The 22,297-nt window shown below is 46.0% G+C and overlaps 7 protein-coding genes across 7 annotated transcripts; 4 read left to right on the forward strand and 3 right to left on the reverse strand.

Moving 5' to 3' along the window:
• Positions 1 to 940: 940 nt before the first annotated feature.
• Positions 941 to 3,418, forward strand: TREMEDRAFT_58446 (uncharacterized protein; the record flags this gene model as incomplete). The annotated part of the gene is made up of 1 exon (XM_007001211.1): positions 941 to 3,418. One exon carries the CDS (start codon positions 941 to 943, stop codon positions 3,416 to 3,418), a length of 2,478 nt encoding a protein of 825 aa, XP_007001273.1.
• Positions 3,419 to 3,801: 383 nt separating this feature from the next.
• Positions 3,802 to 6,502, reverse strand: TREMEDRAFT_70669 (uncharacterized protein). Its single transcript, XM_007001947.1, has 12 exons — positions 6,308 to 6,502; positions 5,860 to 6,046; positions 5,623 to 5,813; positions 5,406 to 5,575; positions 5,259 to 5,359; positions 5,144 to 5,214; positions 4,966 to 5,094; positions 4,811 to 4,921; positions 4,605 to 4,767; positions 4,314 to 4,484; positions 4,105 to 4,235; positions 3,802 to 4,062 (listed from the first exon to the last, which is right to left on the reverse strand). The coding sequence occupies exons 1-12, from the start codon at positions 6,389 to 6,391 to the stop codon at positions 3,898 to 3,900; spliced, it is 1,674 nt and encodes a 557-aa protein (XP_007002009.1). The 5' UTR covers positions 6,392 to 6,502; the 3' UTR covers positions 3,802 to 3,897.
• A 405-nt stretch (positions 6,503 to 6,907) lies between these two features.
• Positions 6,908 to 8,220, forward strand: TREMEDRAFT_22970 (uncharacterized protein; the record flags this gene model as incomplete). Its single annotated transcript, XM_007000402.1, has 5 exons — positions 6,908 to 7,137; positions 7,301 to 7,363; positions 7,423 to 7,505; positions 7,531 to 7,594; positions 7,803 to 8,220. Coding segments are annotated over 5 exons (858 nt in total), but the record flags the coding sequence as incomplete, so codon positions are not given.
• Positions 8,221 to 10,815: 2,595 nt separating this feature from the next.
• Positions 10,816 to 13,683, reverse strand: TREMEDRAFT_20593 (uncharacterized protein; the record flags this gene model as incomplete). The annotated part of the gene is made up of 8 exons (XM_007000383.1): positions 10,816 to 11,211; positions 11,257 to 11,364; positions 11,478 to 11,855; positions 11,988 to 12,838; positions 12,888 to 13,075; positions 13,121 to 13,214; positions 13,255 to 13,535; positions 13,583 to 13,683. Coding segments are annotated over 8 exons (2,397 nt in total), but the record flags the coding sequence as incomplete, so codon positions are not given.
• Positions 13,684 to 14,790: 1,107 nt separating this feature from the next.
• On the forward strand, positions 14,791 to 17,522 carry TREMEDRAFT_58450 (uncharacterized protein; the record flags this gene model as incomplete). Its single annotated transcript, XM_007001212.1, has 10 exons — positions 14,791 to 15,331; positions 15,388 to 15,505; positions 15,550 to 16,091; positions 16,247 to 16,368; positions 16,528 to 16,662; positions 16,738 to 16,766; positions 16,813 to 16,821; positions 16,863 to 16,882; positions 16,931 to 16,997; positions 17,111 to 17,522. 10 exons carry the CDS (start codon positions 14,791 to 14,793, stop codon positions 17,520 to 17,522), a joined length of 1,995 nt encoding a protein of 664 aa, XP_007001274.1.
• Positions 17,523 to 17,929: 407 nt separating this feature from the next.
• Positions 17,930 to 19,497, reverse strand: TREMEDRAFT_25191 (uncharacterized protein; the record flags this gene model as incomplete). The annotated part of the gene is made up of 4 exons (XM_007000536.1): positions 17,930 to 18,015; positions 18,311 to 18,606; positions 18,845 to 18,964; positions 19,136 to 19,497. Coding segments are annotated over 4 exons (864 nt in total), but the record flags the coding sequence as incomplete, so codon positions are not given.
• An 847-nt stretch (positions 19,498 to 20,344) lies between these two features.
• TREMEDRAFT_58452 (uncharacterized protein) lies at positions 20,345 to 21,453 on the forward strand (the record flags this gene model as incomplete). The annotated part of the gene is made up of 3 exons (XM_007001213.1): positions 20,345 to 20,898; positions 21,095 to 21,207; positions 21,377 to 21,453. The coding sequence occupies 3 exons, from the start codon at positions 20,345 to 20,347 to the stop codon at positions 21,451 to 21,453; spliced, it is 744 nt and encodes a 247-aa protein (XP_007001275.1).
• Positions 21,454 to 22,297: the final 844 nt, after the last annotated feature.

The following is a 22,297-nucleotide window of genomic DNA, read 5'->3' on the forward strand; positions in this document are numbered from 1 at the left end:
TTACCCCTCGTCAGGAAGTCATCAACACCGCCCCTCTTCAATCCACCCAGGCCAATGGCCGAGTTCGATTGCGACAACCTCAACATCCACAAGATATCGATAATCCTCCGTTAAAGTGGCCTCGCGTTCCTCTGGAGCCTTTCGATTATCGGAACTTACCTCCTCTACCAACTCTCATTCCGTCCTTCTTTACAAAGCTAGGACAGTGTAAGAAGTTATGGTATGAATCTTTGAAACTGGGGGGTTATGCGATCGATCGTGGATTATCGAGGGTGTCTGGAAAACTCGGTTTGGACCAAGATGACACGTCTGTGAGTATCTCCGTTCAGAACACTCCCTTCCGTTCATCATTGACATATGATTGTGGTATCCACACAAAATCGATTCTTTCTTCCCATCGTTTCCTTTGTCCGTATCTATGTGACCCGTGCTCCCCTGTTGGTTCTTCCCTTCATCAACTCAGATGGAACCGATATAGAGCCTGGCAGAACGTTCCGAAGGAGAAATCATATAGGATCCTCTCCAGTCTTGTTCTGAGGAGAAGTTTCAAGACATATTGTCATTAAAACTAAGAACTTTATTCAGAGTCCTCACTCACCACTAGAGAATCTCACAAGCACTTACAAATCCAACAACTCTGGGATTTCTCGCTCTCTCTTATCGTCTTTTTGACCATACCAATCCGACTGATTCCGGTTCAATTCCTATTTCTCATTCTGCCAAACTTTTCAAAGCCTACATCGGTGCTCTTCATCTCTCAACGTGTACAACTAGAAATCGTCATAAAGAGGGAATTATTGTGATTCAATTTCTAGATGATTTGTTTATTCCTTCAATTTGGAATATATTGAAACCTTATAAATCCAACATTGAACAACTCCTTAATAAACAAGAGGTTTCATCCGACAGTGAAGAGACATTCAATGATGTACCACTCGCAATGCAATCAAATACCCATCATGATAATCGATCGAAATCCCAAAGTTCATCTATCAACGAAAAAGATCAAAATTGTCCTAGGAAGGAGGGAAAATCCAATGGGTCGAAATCGAAATCAAACAAAATTCTGTCCAAAGGTAAGGAAAATTCTCAACATGAGGAACTTCTAATGTCTGAAAATGGAACACGAACTCCTTCTCGAAATCCATTATCATCCAGCAGCGATGAATGGGAACATGCAGAGAACGATGATCCATCCGAAATCCAAGGTTATGAAAGTGATTTTTCTCAGTGGACAGATCACGAAGATACCGAAGAGGAGGAATATACGGAATTGAAATGGGCAGAGATTCGGGGAGAAAATGATGATTTTGTTCATACTTGGTTAAAAGCAGTAGAAGGAGAAGGTTTTACCATTGAACCTAGGATGAAAGATTTAGATGTTGAAGGTATTCAGAAATCAGTAACCAGATTTTTATCTTACGATAAAAAACCTGTTCAAACAATTTCTACCAAACCTTTCCCAGGGAGTTTGTTTGGATTCATGGGTCCTACTGTCCCTGTACACCCCGGTATCACTTCTTACACCAATATGAATACCAAAACGCACACGAACATGAACACGAACATGAACACGAACATGAACACGAACATGAACACGAACATGAATACGAATATGAACACGAACATGAACACAAACATGAACACAAACATGAACACGAACACGGACACGAAAATGAATAAGAATATGAACACGAATGTGAACATGAACACTAACATGAATATGAACACGAACATGAATATGAACACGAACACAAACACAAACACCTTCCATCCAATACAACCTTCAAGATCTTTCGGTGATTCATCAGAAATGACCTCCAATCAATCTCTACGTACTTTAGTTCAATTCTCACCGAATGAATCATTTCGAACAACAAATATGAAACTTTTATCTGAACCAATCCCATATCATAACTTCCACATTCGAGGAAGTATTGACCCTAAAATTATATCCTTTTATTCATTCAACACATTTCCCTCTTCAAAACTCGTTTCTTACAATCAACCATTTCCATCAAGTTCATCAACACAATTTCGACTTCTCACGAGTCCTTTTTCACCCATATCAAACTTGTTAAATACTCGTGCCTCGATAAACCAGACAATGGGATCTAGGTGGAATAAACCTGATTCATTGAGAGAGTTGGATCATCCAGGTTCCTCGACAGGTTTTATGTTCCCACTTTCCAATCATGACAATAGTCAACCTATAGGTAATAATCAACCTTGGGGTAATACCCTACCTTGGGGTGTTAATCTGCCTTGGGGTAATAATCAACCCAGTGGTATCAATCAACATATGGGTGATAACCAACCTAGGGTTATTAATCAACCTATGGGCCTTAATCAACCTAGGGGTATGAATCAACCTATGGGTATTTGTCAACCAATGGGTAATAACCTACCTTGGGGGACAAGTCAACCTATCGGTACCAATCAACCTTGGGGGATAAATCGACCTATGGGTAATAATCAACCTTGGGGGATAAATCAACCTATGGGTAATAATCAACCTGTGGGTATCAATCAACCTTGGGTAATAAAACAATCTATGGGTATCAATCAGCCCGTGGGTATCTATCAACCCAGGGATATGAATCAACCTATTCAACCAAATCAGTTTATCATACCAAGTACCTTCACCCACGTTCCCAGTATACCAACTTTCGTTCCAATGGAGAGTATGAGAGGTCTTTGGGATAAACCAAGGCGTCATCGAAATTCAAGAAACAGTAAACATTTTCATCAAATAGTTCAAACCGAACAAGAGAAAATTCGTTTGATGGAATTACGAAATCTCAATAACCAGTATCAACATGATGATAATCTACATTTCAAAGATATGAGTACTTCGTCTTCATCTGAATATATGCCTCATCATGTTTTCTCGCAATCATCGAACACACGGACTGTACCTTCTCCCATTAGACATGGACTAGAGATTGGTCCACTCGGACTTCCTAGTGGACAACAATCACATGATTCAAATCATTGTAAAGTTCAAAACTCAGTATATCCATTACAGCCATTCCCGGTTTACACTCAATGTCATCAATATCAAAACCCACATGGAGGGTTACAAGTTCAACTACAAAACCCATATGGAGGGTATCAAGTTCAACCAGAAAATTTCATTTCGTATCCGAATCAGAATCAGAATCAAGTTTTCAGATCTCACAATCCTCGGCAAATGTTTATACCCCAGAACATGGTGCATGGTCAGTTTTCATCGAAATCTATACCAAACGGAGAAAGATCAATGTCACATGGTCTACTCCAGATATCATCTTCATTACATAATGGACTGTCGACCCAATCGTCTCAGCCACATGTTAAAGCTGTTTATCATAATCCCTCTGGACGGGATCCTTCACCATACTATACCATCCCCCCTCAGGATGTACCGATTCCTTGAATACTTCCGCTCACCTTCGTCTTACTGGCAACTAACATAGAAACCGGAACCCGAACCCTTTCCCCGCCACATTGGTTCTGTGCCGTTCCGGTTTTCATGTTGGGTGCAAGAATATATTCTCTCTTTTCCCATCACCTGATGCTTGGCTTGTATGTCCTGAGACTTAGGGGAATGGGATGGATCCTCTTGTCTTGCCATACATACAGCAAGGAGCTGGTACTTATTGGGGTTGGTTTCCTGTCAGTCTAGTGATCTGTCCGGTGCACATGTGGTTAGTAGTGGAAGGGGGTGTTATATGGTGTATTCACAAATGATGTCTTGTGCGCTCATCCCATATCTCAAAAATCAATTCGAGCATGTACCAAAGCGGACGAAGTATCCTGCGAAATAGAGACAGATGCATTTTTTTTTTCGAATTGACTACCCACAACTACCCTCCTTCATGTCCTCTTCCACTTCATACGTCCCCACAGCCGTGATCAATCTTTCGCCGATCTGGTCGTCCTCTTCTTCACTGTGGTCTCCTCTACCTTCTCTTCTCCGGCAACGGCGACGGATTCCTTCTCATCCTCGCCATCCACAGTCGCTGGAGCGGCTTCAACAGGCTTGATCTTTGTAGTTTTGACAGAAGGTACTTTCTGCGCCTGATCATTAGTCAAGATCCACTGAAAGATCAGAGAACATACCACAGGTTTGGACCCGATCAAACCAAAGAGAGCAGCGAGCATACCGAGGACGGTGAACAATGCGGCAGCAAGACCGGCAGCCACTTCGGGCATTTGTTTGACAGCTTGTAAGACATCAAAGCCACAGAGGTCTGATCATCAGCCAAATCCCTCAAGTCGAGGGTGTGAATGCCGATAATGAAAGGATGGAGGGGATTGACAAGACGCACGGATAAACTCATAAATCTTCAATCTGATCTTGTCCAGAAGGGTGGAAGGTTCCTCATCCTCGTCCTCGGCCGAACCCTCTGCTTCCTTCTCGATGGGCTTTTTAACGTGGAAGGTCTCCTTGGCGAATGCTTTGGCTTCTTCGGGATCATGACTGATGTAGATGTTGTCAACTGACTGTCAGCTGACGCGTCCTCCTCCCCCATCCAGACCGCGACGTAATCTGCGGTGGACACTCCGAGGGGCCAAATCGGCAAAAGCTACTACAAAGAAGGCAGTAGATGACTACTCACACATGATATCTTCGGTCATGGTCCAAAGCTCGATTCCGATACCTGCAATCTTGGTGAAGTCCGCAGGAGTCTTGTCCTCGAAGTAAGCCGGGTTGAGAACTTTACGTGGAGCCCAAGGACCCTTATACGCGGGGTTGGGAATCTTTGGTACGGTCCATTTGCCCTACACACGTCAGCTAAAGTCAGGTGGGAGAAACAGGACCAACTTTGTATGCAGGATTTTTGATCTTGGGCTGACTCCAAGCACCACAGCCAGCAGCCTCCTCACATTTTGGGTTGGGAATCATGGGAGGGATCCAATCGCCATCTTCCTCGTCCTGCGTGTCAATCATGACTCTTTCATAAGCAAGGAGCAACTCACATCCCATTCTTCGGGCTTTTCCGCTTCTGGATCTGGTATAGTCTCCGGTTCATCCTCCAGCCAATCTTCGGGCTTGACGGCGACTGTGTCCGTGATCATGAGGGGAGCATCTTCGTCCCAATCATCAGGCTGTCACATCAGCTCAGTCTGAAACGCTTGCAAACTACACCAAACTGACCTTGGTCGCAGTCTCGTCATCGATCTCTGAGATGTCAACCCAGCTTTCAGGCTTGAAGTCGTCAGGGTCATCTGTCTTGTCAGTCCTGAAGACGTGCCGCCATCTTGATGCTCACCTATCTCGGCAGGAGGGTTGACAGGGGGATCAAAGTCTTCCAACAAAGATCCAGTTCGTACAGATTCGTCGTTTATAAGGATTTCGAAAGTCTGATCGGGTCTGAAGTGGGTCAGCTACCAGCTGGGATCTGATGAGGATGACCTACTTCGTGATCAGAGTGTATAGAGTGGACGTTTTGACAATCTTCGGTTGAGGTGGATTTGTCAGGTGTTTCTCCTCCCACTCGCCCGTGATCGGATTTCGGTGACGGAAGATGAAGTGAACCTTGTTGGTAGAACCACACTTGTCCGGACCAAACATGATTGTGAAAGGAGTCTATTCGTCAGCCGTCAGACTGTACCTGATGAACCTGTTCGACTAACTTTGTCTGTGTAATCCTGACCAGCTCGGAGACCTTGACCATCTTCTCCTTCAGTCAGCAGTTTGATGTAGGCACCCCCGCAATCCAGTCCTTTTTGCATCTTCACTTCATATTGCACCACGAGAGGTTTACCCTTGGGGTCAATCGGTTCGGGAAAGAGTGATGAAATAGCGTGGTGGGCTGCTTTGGATTCTGTCTTGCGTTAGCGTAGGTCGGCCTTAACGAACAAAGATCTCACTCATGACAAGCCCCATGTCACCCTTGATCCCAGGGTAGACCTCAGCCTCCTCGATTGTCCATATCCCGACATAGGAGAAGGTCTCGTCGCCGACAGGTGTCTGCTTGGTGGCACGTGAGACTGTCCATTTGGATTCGACAATGGGGTCTATGAACTGATCGATGAAGGGTGGATGTAAGGTGGACGCCTGTTCGTCAGCAGGGTGTTCAGGGGGAGAAGGGAGTCACTTGGCACCTCGGACAAAGGAGTGGTGGGGGGGGGGGGGGGGGGCATTTGAGTAAGCAGAGAGAGCTGCACTTGAGGAAGATATGGCGTGCGTGCCAAGCAGGATGCTACTGAGCCAGGCTGGGCTACTTCGATCATGAGACAACGTCATGTTCAGGAGGCGGTTGAGAGTACAGAAGGGTAAGGTGACGTGAGAGAAACAGTGTACCGAAAGACGACTGACCTGAAATTCAGCCTCGGCGTAGGCAGTCGCAGCTAGCAACAAAGCCCCCGTTCCAGCGGCGGCAGCTACGTTCTGAGCGCGCATTATGATGAGGTAGAGAACTTATGAAGCGTCCAACAACTGAATAGTAGCTAAGGCAAGGCGGTAAATCGATGAAGAGAAGGAAGTGACGGATCGTTCAAAAGTGAGTGACTTTACAGAGTCATCTAGAAAACTCGACGTTGGACTTGTCGACGTGGCACCTTACGCGACTGTTTGGAATTTATCTTTTATCATTCCATTTATTTTATCCCAAAACCTCCCCGGGAGCTGGGAAGGAAGGAGGCTCGTCGTCATCCATGCCCAACCGTCATCATCGCACTTGCGCACTTGCTCATCCAACACACACTCTTGCAGCACAGCAGCGACGCACACCCACCTACTGTACTACTGTACCCTTCTTCTCACACCTCTCATACTTCTCAACGGGAATACATATATATATCTTGAAGTCGGTGACTATAACCTTCTCGTCTTGCCTCTTCATATCTCTTGAAGCGTATCCGACAAAGCCTTCTTACAAGCTCCACAACCTACCCCTGAATCATGTCTAAACTTCCTTACTCTGCCACCCACGCCCATCCGGCTCATATCGAGATCCCTCCTTCTGCCTCTGCCCCACGAAAGGGTTCCGATGATATGTCCGAAGCGTTAGACAGTCCAATCATGCATACCCCAAGCTCTTCTCGACCTCCTCCCGCTAAAGGTATTCTCAAAAATGCCGTCAGGCGTCCGAGCGGGCCATTGACAGGTGATGAGAGACAAGGTGGGAGCGAGAGGAACCAAGATCAGTACGTTTCTTCTTTCATCATCTCGTCATTCCCCCTCTCACTCCGATAGTAGTCTTTGTTCAGGCAACGATGCATTCACGCATCATCAAATATTATACCATCAAGATACCACTGGATGCCAGATGTCAGAGTGGAGTGATTGGAGGAACTAATTCACATACAGTCTCACATGGGATGAAGAGATGATTGCTCTACAAGAAATTGAAAAGCAAGAAGAACAAAGAATGTGAGTGTCGTCATCCTCTTCACCATGGCCAGTCGCAGGACCAACGACTGACCATTTAGGAAAATTGACGAGCCTAAAACGCCTTTCGTGCGATACGACGCCTTGAATGATGTAGTACTCAGTGGTGAGTCTTTTTTATCATGTTCGAATACAGATTCTGACGGTAGATGTACCGAAGTTCGATTTGGAACAAGATCATCCACCTCGTTCTCCATCCACGCCTCGAAGCAGGTAAGCCGAGATAATCCCTCCTCCTTTCATCTTCCTGATCTATCTATTACCCGCCTAGCTGATATTTCTTCCACCACATTCTATCATCTTCACACTCTATCTCACTGGATCTCTTATCCTCTTTCCTCATTTTACGAGGTATCAAGCTGTATGATCGCAATATGAAACGAAATATTCTTAAAGGTATATTGAAAAATACTCATTCCAGTGCACCCGGAACCCCATCGACGACGTCGTCTCATCCTCGTCGTCCTTCTTCTTCCTCCTCCACATCCTCTCGTTCTACATCTTTCTCTCTTCCTAATCATCCAGGAATCATCCGACCCGGTCCACGTTCCACTTCACCGGCCGTCCCCGCTGTCCCTGGACCTAAACCCTCTGCCCCACAGGCCCGGTCGGGAGAATTGGAAGCTCCTATCTCTCTCGGAGCCACACATGCAAACACGGCCGCCAATGCTGGAGAGGTATTCACCGATTCTGACGAAGAAGATAAGAGTCCGGAGGCTATCGCTCATAGGGAAGCGTTCAAGAGGATGAGAAAGGGGCATTATGCCAATGAGGCAGATGCTATTGCTCGAGCAAAGGCGTTGATGGAGAAGGAAGAAGAATCAATGAATGTTGATGGTGTGGAGAAAGCAGAGACGAAGGTGAATGGGTCTTAGTTCGTCTTTCTCATCCTTCAATGTGAGGGTGTGGGGTCTTTCAACTAAGGGCATGAAGCAGGGAGGAGAGATCCGTTGAGGTAGGTTGCGGTGAGATTGTGGGAGAGTGTTGAGGAGTGTGAGTGTGGAGTAACTCAGGTTATCAAATCCATACAAGATTCTAGGGAAAGACATGAAAAGAGAAGGATGGATAAATGTATGAGATCGTGTTGAGGAGAGGAAGAGTGTGGAGGGTGCGGCCTTCGAGAGGTGATTCTAATGGTAGACCCCCCAAGTCGGTTCCGTGTCAAAAACCATGGTCAGTGTATATACGAAGAAAAGAAGTATACTTGGGAAAATGATGTGCATGGGATGCGGGGGAATGTGAATATGTATTCATTTGAATGTTCATCATGCGTTTAGTTCATGATATCAATTCAATATTTCAAACCTTGAGACATTCACAAGGTATTGATGATCTTACATTTTGCGTGTCTTTTCCACTTGTACCTACATTTGATACTTCAATTGACCACTCTCGTGCATGAAGATCAGGATGATATAAGATCGGTGCTGCATGCTAAAAAGCTTCAGAGACCAGGTTGTCATATGTCGCTCAACTGAAGGACTGACGCATGACGCAGCTGGCCTGGAGAAAGGGAATATGCAAGATAAAATATAAGCAATGACATCAATAATCACATGCAGATGAAGAGTCAAGTTATAAAAGAAAACATGCAAGTCCATCCCTGATGAACACATTTTTATATACACAACATATTTTTAGATACACAAAAGTAGATGAATGAGGTGAAGATTACTCTTCTTCTGGTTCTTCCCCCACTGTAGATCAGTAAGTGTGAATTGTCCTCGTCCCCAAAACCCTTCGCTTACGGGAAAATAGAGGTCGGAATCGGGATCGGGATCGGAATCGCTCTAAGCAACTAGGATGAAGACGAGTGAAAAAAAGGAGTAAGGTAGGGTAGGGAAAGTGAGGACTATGGGAGCGATGGAGAAGATGGAAGAAAGACGGACAAGATAAAAGAAAGATGGAGAAGATGGAAGAAAGATGAAGATGAAGAGAAAGATGGAGAAGATGAAAGAAAGATGAATTATGAGGGTAAAAACAAAACTTCAAAACGTACCAAATTGAAGTGGTTCACCATGTCTATACCTAGCTGGACTAGGTTCTCTACCAGGAGTTAAATCAAATACTCTTGTAGGTGGTTTCAAAGCTTCTTCACCTTTACCCACACTCTTATTCCCAACTTGTCCGATTTTACCAATCTCATCTTGTTCCCCTTTATTCATTTGTCCAACCATACCCGATTGATTCATTTTATTCAAGTTTGAAATTTGATCACCTTCATCAGTCACACTTGATCCTGTCCCATTATCCGTAGTAGAAGAAGGTTCTTGAATCACACCGACTTCAGACCCATATTCATATTCATCAACAGGTTCGAATATAATTTCAGAATCTCTTGTTCCACCATCCCCCGGAACGTAAGCTGTATCTGAAACGTAAGATTCTCTATGACTTGGTGCGTAATGTCCGACTATATCATTGATCGTATCTCTTTGACCACGTGGAGATTTTTGAGGACGAGGTGAGAGTATTTCCAATTCGCCCTGTTGAGAAATAGATGGAGATGGGTTTCTAGGTATTGGAGGTAAAGCACCATGAGCAGGATGAGGAAGAGGAGCTCCTAATGGGATAGGGGGTAAAGCTCCATGAATGGGAGATTTAGATCCGGGGATAGGAGGTAAAGGATTTCTATTTCCTGGTGATGAAGGATTAGGTAGGAGAGGTAATGGTCTAGGAGATCTGGGAGGTGAGAAAGATTCATCATATGATGATGTTTGTTGAACTGCCGCTAATGCGTTTTCGGAAGAAACGTCTTGAGAAGGTGAAAAACCTGTTGTGGTGGGCATGGGAAGTGATTCCGTGCGTTCGGCAGCGGGACGTGGGAAAACGGGAGGAGATTCATCTGATGTTTCGGGGGTATGATAAGCTGAAGGTTGATGAATACGAGGAGAGGGAGATCGACCTGGTGGATGAGGTGATAAGGGAAGTCCGAGGTTTTGAGGTGGAGGAAGAGCAGCTTGACGGTCCATACGTCTTGCTCCATGTGCGATGAGAATGTCTGAGTAGGTCAGCTGACACGTTCTTATCGACCAGCCTCTTCTTCAAATGACGTCCTTATGTGGGATGGAGAAGAAAAAAGAGTGCAGGGTGGTGTATGAGAGGAACTAGCAGGAGAAGAGAGTTCATTTACTCGTACGACACTTGAGCGTGTTCAGTAAATGATATGGAAGTGATCGTGGGTGAAATGAAAACCCAAATCGACAGCTTTATGACGGGAACGGGCAAATTCAGTAGACACGGAGCCAAATGATGACAAGTAGACTGTGAGTACAAAAGCCAAAAACAGACTCACCCATCCACTTATCCTCATCCTTCACACGTCGATGTCCCGCCTCTTGCGGACTCCCACCACCCGAACTCGCCCCTGAGGCAGAATGTAACTCATAATCGACTTCTGTCTCTCTTTGTCTTTGTCTTCTAGCTGTTTCTCTCTGTGACTCATCAGTCTTGACCCTTCTCACCGTCTTCGTTCCGAAAAAGCTCGCTTTGCCTTCATGGACCTTAGCTTCTTCCACTGAATCTCTTCTCACTCCCGATCTAGAACGAGGACGGACAGTCTTGGAGGAAGTATTTGTCTTTGATGGAGAAACAGGTTTGGTAGGTGATCCAGGATCGGCATTCATATGATATACAGTGGCTTTGGGAGCTGCAGAATCCAGTGTGAGTTTACGTGTTTGAGATCGAGACATGAGCATTCTGTCAAAATCGTTTTCTGGCGTAACGGGGAGGGCGTGAAGTTGTGAGGTGGTACGTTTCTTCGATTTGGGTGTGAAAAGTGTAGCGAATGTTTTCTTCATTTTCGGATCGGCGATGGCCATTTGATATTCCTATCATGTCAACTCTATGAATGTCGTGAAGTGATGAGGACTCACGAAAGGGACTCTCTCTTCGAACAGAAAGTACAGGTCGGAAGTTCGAGGATCTTCCCTTGGATCTAGGGAGCCCGATTCTGGTCTACCAGGGCGAGCTTTGTATTCAATCTTGCTGTCAGCTTCTCCTTTCAGCTACTTGAACACGCTCTAAGTACGATGCACAGAATCCGTGTCACTCTTAGGAAGTGCGGGCCATATGTTGGGGAGGCCGAATCACTCACCACAGCCCAATTTGCCTCTTTGAACGTCAACTCATCCCTGTCCATCCATCCCCCACCCATCATCAAGTCCGCCCATACATCTACGAAAGACTCTTCGATATATACCCTCCCCGTACTATCGGCCCGAGCATGAGGATCCAGGGCTACCTCGGTGCCAACTTTCGGGGTGGTGTCGTAGGCGAACGGGACAGCTTCTTTCTGAGATTTTTGAAGCTTTTTACGTAGTTCGTCACGTTCTTTCGGCCATTCGGTAATGGATACCGCGATGGGCTGTGAAAAGGTGAGTGATATGTCGAGTAGGGGGTCGGTACGGTTGAAACCGCCTGTACTGGAGGCGAACTCGGTCCAGTCCATCGTATCTCTTCTAGCTTTGAGACTCTGTAAGTTAGTTGATGTGCAGACCCTGACCGATCCCATAGTCCAACTGCGATCACAATGTTCATAGTCAGTGGTGGCATCAGCCAAGCAGAGCAGATACAGGCAAGTGAGGTGAAAGAAGAGGGCTCTCACGTTCTTTGCACTTTCACTCAGATCAAACTGAAGTTTACTCCTAATATCCTCCTTCTTCTCCCCCGCAGCAGCATCAAAACCACCCTCCTCGAACATGCTCCATTCTTTCCCAGCCAAACTTCCCCACCTCGCGCCATCCCCATCTTCCTCGAGCGGTCTCCCATCCAGCTTGCCTTTGATGGTTCCTGGTCGTGCTGCCTTACCATATGAGATTTTTCTACCCAGTTCGCTGCTGGAAGCAGGAAGGGGAAGCATGTCCTTGACCAACATTTTCTTTCTATAATCTGACGAAAATTTTGGTCTAGCCGCATTGCCCCGTTTGTTCTTCAGTACGACCCTTTCCCATGCTTCCCATTTCCCCGGAACGTCTTGAGCCCATAGCTCCGCCTGTACGACCAGATCACGGGAGTATGCTCGAACTTGTCGCGAGGCACGTTCGCAGCGGACCACACGGGCACCTCGTCTTGGTTGGCCTCGTGCTAAATCGGCATCTGACGCTACCATGGATGGATAACCTCGGACCCACTCTTGAAGTCGAGCGGGAAGATCACTAACTCCAAGACCAGTCTTATTCGAGCCGGAGGAACGTATGTGGGAGAGGAGAAGATGTTCCGTAGCACACGCTGCACGTACGTATGCGGCGTGAGCGGACATGGCGGATGAAGATGCTGGGATGTCGAACAAGAGAGGAGCGAAAAGAGAGGATAAAGAATGAGGGGTGAGTCCGGAGAGATGGGAGTGAGCAGCGAATCTTGCCAAGAGTCTAAAGATCGGGTGGAGAATTTTCGAGTAGACGGTCTCCGCTACGAGAGCAGCGAGGGAGGGGAAAGCGTCGGCAGGGTAATTGGCAGCTGTCAAAATCAGTCGTGATTCTGAAGGATAAGGGTGATAAAAAGTCACCTCGTTCACGACCTCGCCATTCTTCGTAGACCTCCCATTCTAGCACACCATGACATAGCTCCCGAGTTCCCTCTCGGATACGGGTAATACGACTTAGTCCCCATCGAAGAAGCCAAGCGAGTTCGTGTTCTTTGGCGAATTTAATATCCTGTGCAAAGTCTGATGATTTTGTGCGAGAACCATTGTCTCTCAGACTATGGTAAGTGTCGGATACTTTAAAAGAGGCAACTCACGTCAGAGAACTCATGTAAGACTCTATGAGCATCTTTATTCTCGTTTGATTGACATCCAATGCTTGATTAGAGAACAGTAAAGCGGTTGCCAATCCTGGATTTTGAGCGGGTTCCCTGATGATTTGATAACTCACCTCGTTTCTCAAGTTGCTTCCCTACATCCTGTATGAGCTGCCCTACATCTTCCAAGCTCAAGATTACCCTCGCGCCAACTTCCCCTAGTATCCCATACTTCCTACCTGAAGTAACCTCATCGGTGCTGTATCCAAAAGAATCGATCGAATTGGACGACGAAGTGGTAACGGGTGGTATCCGAGTAGGTAGGAAGGAGTATTTGGGAGGTAGTAAAGGTGGTGATTCTTGTCGTGGGGAAGTAGGAGGTGTCGGAGGTCTATAAGTTGGTCCACCGACTGTACTTCTCCCATCAGCATTGCTCTCAATAAGCAGATGATAGAAACTCACAATGATCTAGGAGCTGGAAGAGCACCAAATTCTGCAAATTGACCGGTCTGTCCTCCTGATGGTGAGGCTTGACCTTTGGAGGGAGTTTGAGGCAAGACCTTTTTGAACGGGACGGTTGACGCATGGGCGGGTGTACGATCCTTGTCCTTTTTGTGACCGAACAGAGAGTGCATCTCGCTCGGGAGCTGATCCACCCCTCGAGGGCAGTACTATCGGTAAGTGTTTGTGAGGTTCAGGGAGGATATGTGAAGATCCGACGATCTGAGAGATTGAAGATTATGAGCGACAGAGGGAGGGATGGATGGATGTCTGTGCAACGTGTCTTTGAGCTGTGGTGTGATGACAGAATACAGAAAGAGCGTCGTTGACGACGTGAGGGAGAAGTATGGTGCAAGGCGACGGTCCCTGGGGCGGGTCGGCACTTTAGAGTGAAGTTTGAGATGAAACGTTTTTGAGAGGAGGACGAGTTTTTTGTTGTTACCCCTGGACGATGGGCGGGTGATGGTCGTACGGTTGGGGTACGAGTGAAAAGGATGGGCGTGTCCGGGTGCCGATGGAGTTGCTCTGGAGAGGCAGCTTGGGGAGTTCCTGTGGACAGAGTAGGAGGGGGAGAGTACACGTGCAAGAGTTACTGGGTTTATAAGTAAGACTATGATAGGGAGATGTCATGACACATAGTGAGAGGTGAGTTAGATGGTTGGGCAAGGAGGTAAGGAGGCCCAAGCGCGGTTCGGTACAATTGGGTGGTCTATGCGTCACTCCAACTTGATCTCTCCTTTCCTTCCTTTACAAGTCTAGGCCTTGTCTTGGATGAGGTGACAAGTGGGAGATATAGGCATAGTGAAAAGGGGAGATGCTGAAAGAAGTACAGTGGCAAGACCATGCCATACCAAGTAGACCGTGGACCATGGACCATGGACCATTGCATATGACCGGATGGTTTCAACTTTTCTTTTTATCCGAGACGTACTAAAAGCGGTGAAACTTGACCAAGCAGCCACGTCATTCATGTGACAATTGATAAGGAAGCTTCCGCTCTTACGCTTGAGGGAAATCCCCGCGTTGATCCTTTGATCTGCTCTCGATATTAACAACATCTCTCCCACCAACCACTCTTTTCTTTCCCTAACAAAGCTGATCCTCGTCCCGTCCTCCCACCTTCATATGAGCGACTCATCTCTTTGAGCACATTTCAAAAAGCAATCACTATGTCTCTCTTACCGAACCCATTCCGGCGTTCTTCTTCAACAACACAAGATCCCATTCTTCCGATTCATGATGACACACAACCTCAAGCATCAACTTCGAAACCCCGTCCGCCTCCCATACGTCCTATCGCAAATCGATCCTTCTCAGCTCGAGCCACTCCGAATGATGGAAACGGTCCCAATGGTAGACGTGTCAGCGTCATCTCACCTCCTTCATCTGCAAATCCCGCCGGTCAGAGTCCAGGAAGTGGCGGTCGGAGACGAGCACATACAGTCAGCGTATCTCTTGCATCCGCCAGGAAAAGTCAGTTTGAGGCTGGCCGTAACTCTCGTCTTGGGACTATCGAGGATGGGACAGAACTGAGCAGTGTGGACATGGATAGAAGATTGAGCTCTGGGTTAAGACATAGGAGAGATAGTAGAGCCAGTACAGCCACTCCGGTGTCTTTTGATATTGGAGGTAACGTCAAAGATAGACCTGCGGATCTGCAAGATGAGATTGTTGGAGTTTTAGATTGTATCGATCCTCATGTATCAACAGGTAAGATCTGTCATGTCGAATCATTTGTGGGAGTAGACAAAGAGCTGAATAATTAGTTAATCATCTTCAAAACATGTCAAATTCTATTTTCATACCCCATCTACCTCAATTATGGAGTAGAAGACCTGAAGTTATTCTGCCAGAAACCCCAGCGGCTAGTATCGCCCCTGTCGAGTGAGTCGCTATTGTTCATCCTGCGCACGGCATCTGACTCACAGTGAATATAAGAACCGACAAGAACCCAACATCCCTCGTCCTAGACGCATCTCGATATCTCGTCCTAGATCAGCTACAGTCTCACGGTTGTATCCTCCCACCGCTCCACTATCAGCTCGTCCGATTACCGCTCCCATACCCGAAGCTCAATCTGAGGCACCGGACGAGGCAGCTCTTCCACGACTGGATCAAGACGCAGAGAACGAATACGAACTTGAAGATGATATCTCTGAAATTGAAAAGGATCACGAGCTAGATCAACATGTCCGACATGTTCTATCTGCTGGTAGACGGGCGCAGTTGCAACGTGTGGCGAGGGGCGTTTGGACTTTCCTCAAAACACCCATCGGGGCATTTGCAGCCATTTATGGGTTTTTATGTGCGTTTTGGGGAGCAGCGATAGTGTTGTTCTTGTTGGGGTGGATAAAGGTCGGTAGTACGTATAATAAAGATGTGTGGGTGGAAAGGAGCAGTCAGATAGAAAATGGGTTGTTTACCTTGACTGGGGTGGGGTTGATACCATGGAGAGTGATTGATACTTATCGTGAGTTGAGCTTTCCTCGTCCAATGTCAGCTCCAGGTCGTAAATTTAATCCGCGTCCCACGTCGTACCCATCCCCCTGAAACAATGTCACATGCAATACCTTATCGAAGGAGCGACAAAGATTGTGCGAAAGAGGTACGAAACTTACATCTCAGGGATGGTCATCATTTGGAGATTGAAAAGATTAACTACGAAGTTGAGAAAAGAACGTGGGCTTCCGCCAATTGATGATCCCAATGATCTACCGGATCCTATAGATGTTCAAGATTACGTATCTGTGAGTATTCTTATCCCTTCATATCATTCAAAGTCGTACCGAGCACCACTTCCACTATCCTTCCCTCTCTGGAGCATACTTCCATGTATTCGTTTTTGGATAAAGAACTAAAATGATTGAAGAACTACCAAAGGGATACGTATGACGCTTACTTGCCAGGTTCTCACGGAAAAACAACAAGAACAACTTCGTCATCAACAAGAAAAGTTTGCAGCTAGTCAAACTTGGTATCGTCCCCATGCCACTGCTACACATACAGCCTTTCCGATCAATTGGGCGTTGTGGAATACCATTGTATGTCGAGTGTTACTCTTCCCCTCCCTTGGTTTTTGCTTCTGTACCTGATGTGAGAAGTGCTTACCTCATAAGTTGATGGACGGTAATTCAGCTTTTCAATGGTGAGACTTCCCCTGCCCCAAAACGGAGAGATAAGCTGATTGATAGTATGTTATGGTATGTCGCGCATTCTCATAATGAGCTAGCTGACGTGTTAGTGGAGTAATGTGGGGTCTTAGTGAGTCTCTTCATGTTTCGGTTGAAGAGCGTAAATGCTAAGTGACAGATTGGCACGTTAGACCAGCATGGACTACAGGTTGTCTTATACCCCTTTCTTTCCTTTGCGGTATAGGGTGAGTTGTTTCCTCACTTCCTCCTGCTCATCCTGCTCCTTGAGCTTCTTGTGTTGCTTCTCTTCCGGGAAAACACTGATCGATACGGTAAATAAACCAGAACTAACATCAAGCGCCGCCATTCTCATCTGGCGTGGATCAGTCCGTACCAAAAAGACAATTTCTGTAGAACATAAACTCCGTCAAGCACTAGGTGTTCCATTATCCTCTTCAACCCCAACCACGAAAGACGGTACTATCGTCGTATCTTCAAATTCAGCACCTATACTCTCTGATGAAGAAGGAAGAACCATAAACCAATTGGAAAAACCTGAAAGAAGAACAACAGTGACAATGGGATCGACTAAAGAGAATTTAAATATTAGGAAAAGAGCAAAGACTGTCGCTGCTCCTGAACGTATGGAACCTACTTTATCAGGTACAAGGGAAGGGGATAGGGAAGGGGAAGATTGGATGGAAAATGGAGAGAGAAGGGATAGTAAGGATGATACGAAAATTGGAATGATACCTCTTGTCAAGAGATAAAGATTTGAAGATCTTTCAAATGCACATTACTTGTTTTGTCTTTTGAATCAGAAACGAGCGAATGTCGAGAAATGGGGATTGAGAAAGAGATGGGGTCTGGAATGGAAATGTCTTTTTTTTGGTACATCTGGGGTGTATGGTTAGTTGTTATTGGCTGAATATCTGTAAAGGTGGGTTTTGGATATCTTGATCATCTTGTCAGAAATTAATGAGTTTTCTTCCTTGTATGGAAATATGGAATTATGTTAGCAGATTAACATGCATCCACTATAATTTACTATGCGACTCGTAACAATAAAGGTGATACGGTGATATGGGGATATGCATGAACGAATTGCTTGAATATTTGGTGATATCGAGATGGACAATATTGTTTTACATTGACATTTGAGGCATTTTACTGGTTTTCACAGGGTTTTATCTTTTCCTAATTTATTTTTGGACATGTGTTTTCGTCTTTGGCGAGACATATGTGACATGAGTATATACAGCGCTGTACTTCAGCCCGACTTCAACATTGCCAATATATAGTAGTATCTCCATCCGCTCTGCGACCTTTGGGCCTTATTCTGGACGCAACATTTGAGCAAACGACAGCAAAGAGTTCTTCAACGAGAGGAATGACAGAATTATATGTAGAATACGTAATGTGACAAGAATTGAGAATCTAAAGGAGTATCGTGATGAGAAGATGCGACGGTGAAGAGTTTCAGTGGATGAAACGCTACAACACAAATGATGGTCATCGACCAGTTGATACGGATTGAGAATTTAAGATGAGAACTCACAAGGCCACCAAAGGAAAAACAAAATCAATCTCAATACTTCCATCCAACTCCATCTCATCTTCATTTTATCCTCCAATATACTTTTGGTAGCTCTCCACAAAACCGCCCTGCCAAGACTACTCGATATCAAGGCAGTACGGATGTTAGTTGGGAGATGAACGAGGATTGTAGAGAGAGATGAGAGAGATGAGAATAAAGAAGGAAGATGGAATGTTGAAAGAGGAGGAAGAGTCGAATAAGATAAGAATGCTTCGGATGAGGCACCGACAGGGTAGAGAATGTAAAAAGCGTTGTATCTTTCATGTCAGTCTGTTTTCTTCTTCAAATTTGTGTGCAATCCGTGTGATAAAACTAGCATCTTGTCAGAACATAGATATGGTAGTCTATGCTTGACATGATGGGAGTTAGATGTAATGTTGTGCAGGGAGGGTAGGTATATAATCTGATATGAGACGAAGAGGAGTGAAAGCCGTGGAGTGAGGATAGGTCATGGGGTCAAGAAGAGAGAATTGGAACTTAAATGATATCACTCACCGTAGCCAATCGATAAGCCCAATCTGGTAACCAAACAAGGACGATGTGTAAAAACTGTATCGCAATACTTCAGCGACAGACCAAGCGAGGACCATGGTGGCGTATAAAGGGTGATTACCACTCTATCAATCAGTGTATCATCCTACGTGAACTTCCTAGCATTACCACCCCTGCGTGATTCATATTCCCTTCTGGTGAGTTTGTGAGAGGTTTAAGATCAAATAGAGAGAAATAAATTGTGTAATGGGGAATGGATAAAACACACAGGAAGAGGAAGATTCAAAGAAGAACCAACATACACTAGGCACAAGCTCCACAACACCCCAAACGGCCCATAGCCTACTTGCGACTTGAGACAAAGCCGTCCCCGGACTACTCCTCACTAATCCCAGTACAGCATGTAACACGTCAAAAACGGCAAGAGTTTGAGTCCATTTTACCGTTTCGCCGAGATTATGGTATTGACAGCTCCCACCAAAATGTGCGTATAACCGATCTACCAAGTCACTTTGAGGGAAGAGCCATCGTGATGGGATGGATATGGGTGAAGATCGGGGTGTGAGGATGAATGTGGTGATGACTATGAGGATGTAAGTCCAGAGGAGGAGTGAAAGAGCGTTGTATATTATCAGATATATTTTGAGGGGTGTGAGATGAGCTGGAATGGTCAGCCATATCCCTATCTCACTATGAGGATGACAGAACGAGGGCGAAGATGAGAGAAGGGGTGGAAGAGAGGAAGAGAGGAATGGAGAACGGACATGTTTGTACTTGAGATTGAGCTTGTCTGACGAGACGATCTTTCTCTTGCTCTGCACGAGAGACGGCGGTGTTGGCTTTACGCTTAGGACTTGTTGCAGACATTTTGAGCGACCGAGATGTTAAAGTGGAATGTACTTATGGGTAATGTCAATGCGGACGGCTACTCGGGTCCCCGCTAGGTGCTGCAACGGAGAGCAGATAGGCTCGCGAAAACATCGGAAAGTGACTTACAACAACATACTCTCTCCATAGGCATGCAGGCTCTGTAACACACCAAGTTAGGCCTGCCCCCTCCACTTTGGCCAACCAAGTCACTGCCCCCACTTCTCACGGTCTCCTTCTTCTTCTCCTTCTCGTCTTCTGGGCACTCGACGTACGTAGACGGTCATACAATAGCTAACTCGGATCTCTAAGCCAATCAAGCTGTGCAACATGCAACATCTAGATCTCCATACACGTCCCTTTTATGTCCGTCATCATTCGTTCGTTCCCTTGCGTCATCATTCCCAGGCTTCTCCAGGGTCTTCGACTTCTGACCTTAAATTATATTGGGCAGAATATTTCATCACCGCGGTTGCTTCTACGTCAACATCGCTCCTCGTACTGTTTGTGCTCATCGACTGCCCACATTCCTTACCAACAACATCCCTATCACTCGTATTGAACGTTCTCATGGATCACCCATTTTTTAGTAACGTGGATCGAAGCCACCTCAACACATATCCAGCTGAACCTATAATGGACCATGATACCTTGCAACCCCCATCACAATATTCGCAAGCTCTCACGCAACTCACAAACCTGATTCACTACGCCCATGATCTCTTCCTGATCAAGTGTGATGGGGGATTGATCCCACCCTCATCCCTCAAACTGAATTGGGAAGACGTGGGAGACTATCATGAAAATGTCAGCGAATTTATCCGATTGGCTTCACCACTGACAGCATCTCTGCGCGGTCTCGAAACCGCCTCTTGGCAAGAATATGGCTTTTTCACAACCATGGCGTTATCGGCCTTGCAAGATGGAGTGGAACGTATCTCCAAGGCTGAGGCGAAGCGAGATGAAGAACTTCAGAGAACAGGACTACGTCTAAATCGAGTGTTTTCCACCTCGGAACTGGCATCACTATCATCACCATCATACAAAGCGACCGGGATGACACGACCAGTCGACTTTGACCCATCACAAAGACTTTGGACTGTTTGTCTGATGGAAGATCTCATGAAAACTCTCTGTTCTATTCAAGATACAGGTTCAATTCCACCCTCATGGACACAACATACTCTTGAGTGTGATATGACGGCTATTCCGCGTCGGGCAGCACTCGAGTTTGGTCATCAAACTTCTCATCGTCTCTCCGATACTCCTTCCTCCTTGGGCAGCTTCTGCTGACACCTAATCTGAGAACGCCGGACGACGTGGGGCCTGATTCTGGGAGCAGTCCCATCCCCAATGACTAATGCTACGATCCGATCTATATCAAAGACATATACAACCATCTGCCTATGGGCGATGTTTCATCCGATCCCCTCTGGACACTCGTCATGATGTTTTGCCCGAACCCGATCTTGACTTTTCCACTACTCGTACACTCTACAGTGAGTACAACATCCAATCTGTTAGCTGCTTCCAGTATGATGCGTGGGTTACCGCGAAGTCCCGATGACTTACCTCCCTACCGAAACAGGCAGGTTTTGTGGCTCACGATACTCTACTGTGCTGATGCTGATCTGGTACTGTTGAGCATGCAATGATTGACGATAGTAGACCACGAACGTAGTGCTCGTATGTATCTGCAGTTGGCAGTGACTGAACTAACCGTTCTTGCTGGAATAGGAAATTGAGTGAGATCAAGCGCAAAGGGAGCGTCTCCGGAAACCACGTCCTTGTTCCTGCACTAAGTCCATGGAATGATGGCCCTTCCCCAAAGGGGTCCTGACGAAATGAGATCCTGTATCCTTGACGACCGTCTCTCATCTTCACGTTCAATGTAGCCAGCTTTCACTTCGATTTCCATATCTGAATTCTCTCGATTTTCTGCGAAAATGCTCTTTTACGGGTCCAGGACCAAACGATCTCCATTGTTCACGGTGAGTCATACTGTCATATCACACTGGACGCTTGACTGATGACAGACAGCTTTTTTTCATACATGCTGAACAGCTCGAGAATCACATCAGTCCAATCTTCCACAGGCTCTATCCTTCTCTGTACGACGTCATCCTAAACAAATGAAGTAAGTCGTTGTCAGCACTCTGACAGAGTGAACAGGAAAGTTGATGTCATCTCCAGAACTCCGCACATCGACTTTGACCCCTGCTTCCTCTCTTTCATCCCTGAGATCTCCCTGGACTGCGTCATTGGGTCTTCTGAAAGCTAGAACCCCGCTGATATGTTCAAGGAAGAAGATCAGCCGTCATCGTTCACAAAGATCCTCCCTTCATCCTGAGAAAAGCAAGTCAGTTGATGACATCACCTCAGTCCTCTTTCATCATGGTGTTTTCTTGCTGACGAGGTAGAATAAATTTCAACTGACGATAGCTCTGTTAGTGGTGAGTGGAATCGCAATGTGTGAGGTGTTATCGATAGTCGCAGAGGATTACAGCAGTAAATATGTATTGACTTTGACTTCTTCTCAGGTCCACCGCTGAATTCGAGATGGTCAGTCCGTTATCGAGGCGTGATGCA

The sequence above is a fragment of the Tremella mesenterica genome (assembly GCF_000271645.1).
Source record: "Tremella mesenterica DSM 1558 unplaced genomic scaffold TREMEscaffold_1, whole genome shotgun sequence".
In the NCBI taxonomy this organism is placed as follows: domain Eukaryota; kingdom Fungi; phylum Basidiomycota; class Tremellomycetes; order Tremellales; family Tremellaceae; genus Tremella; species Tremella mesenterica.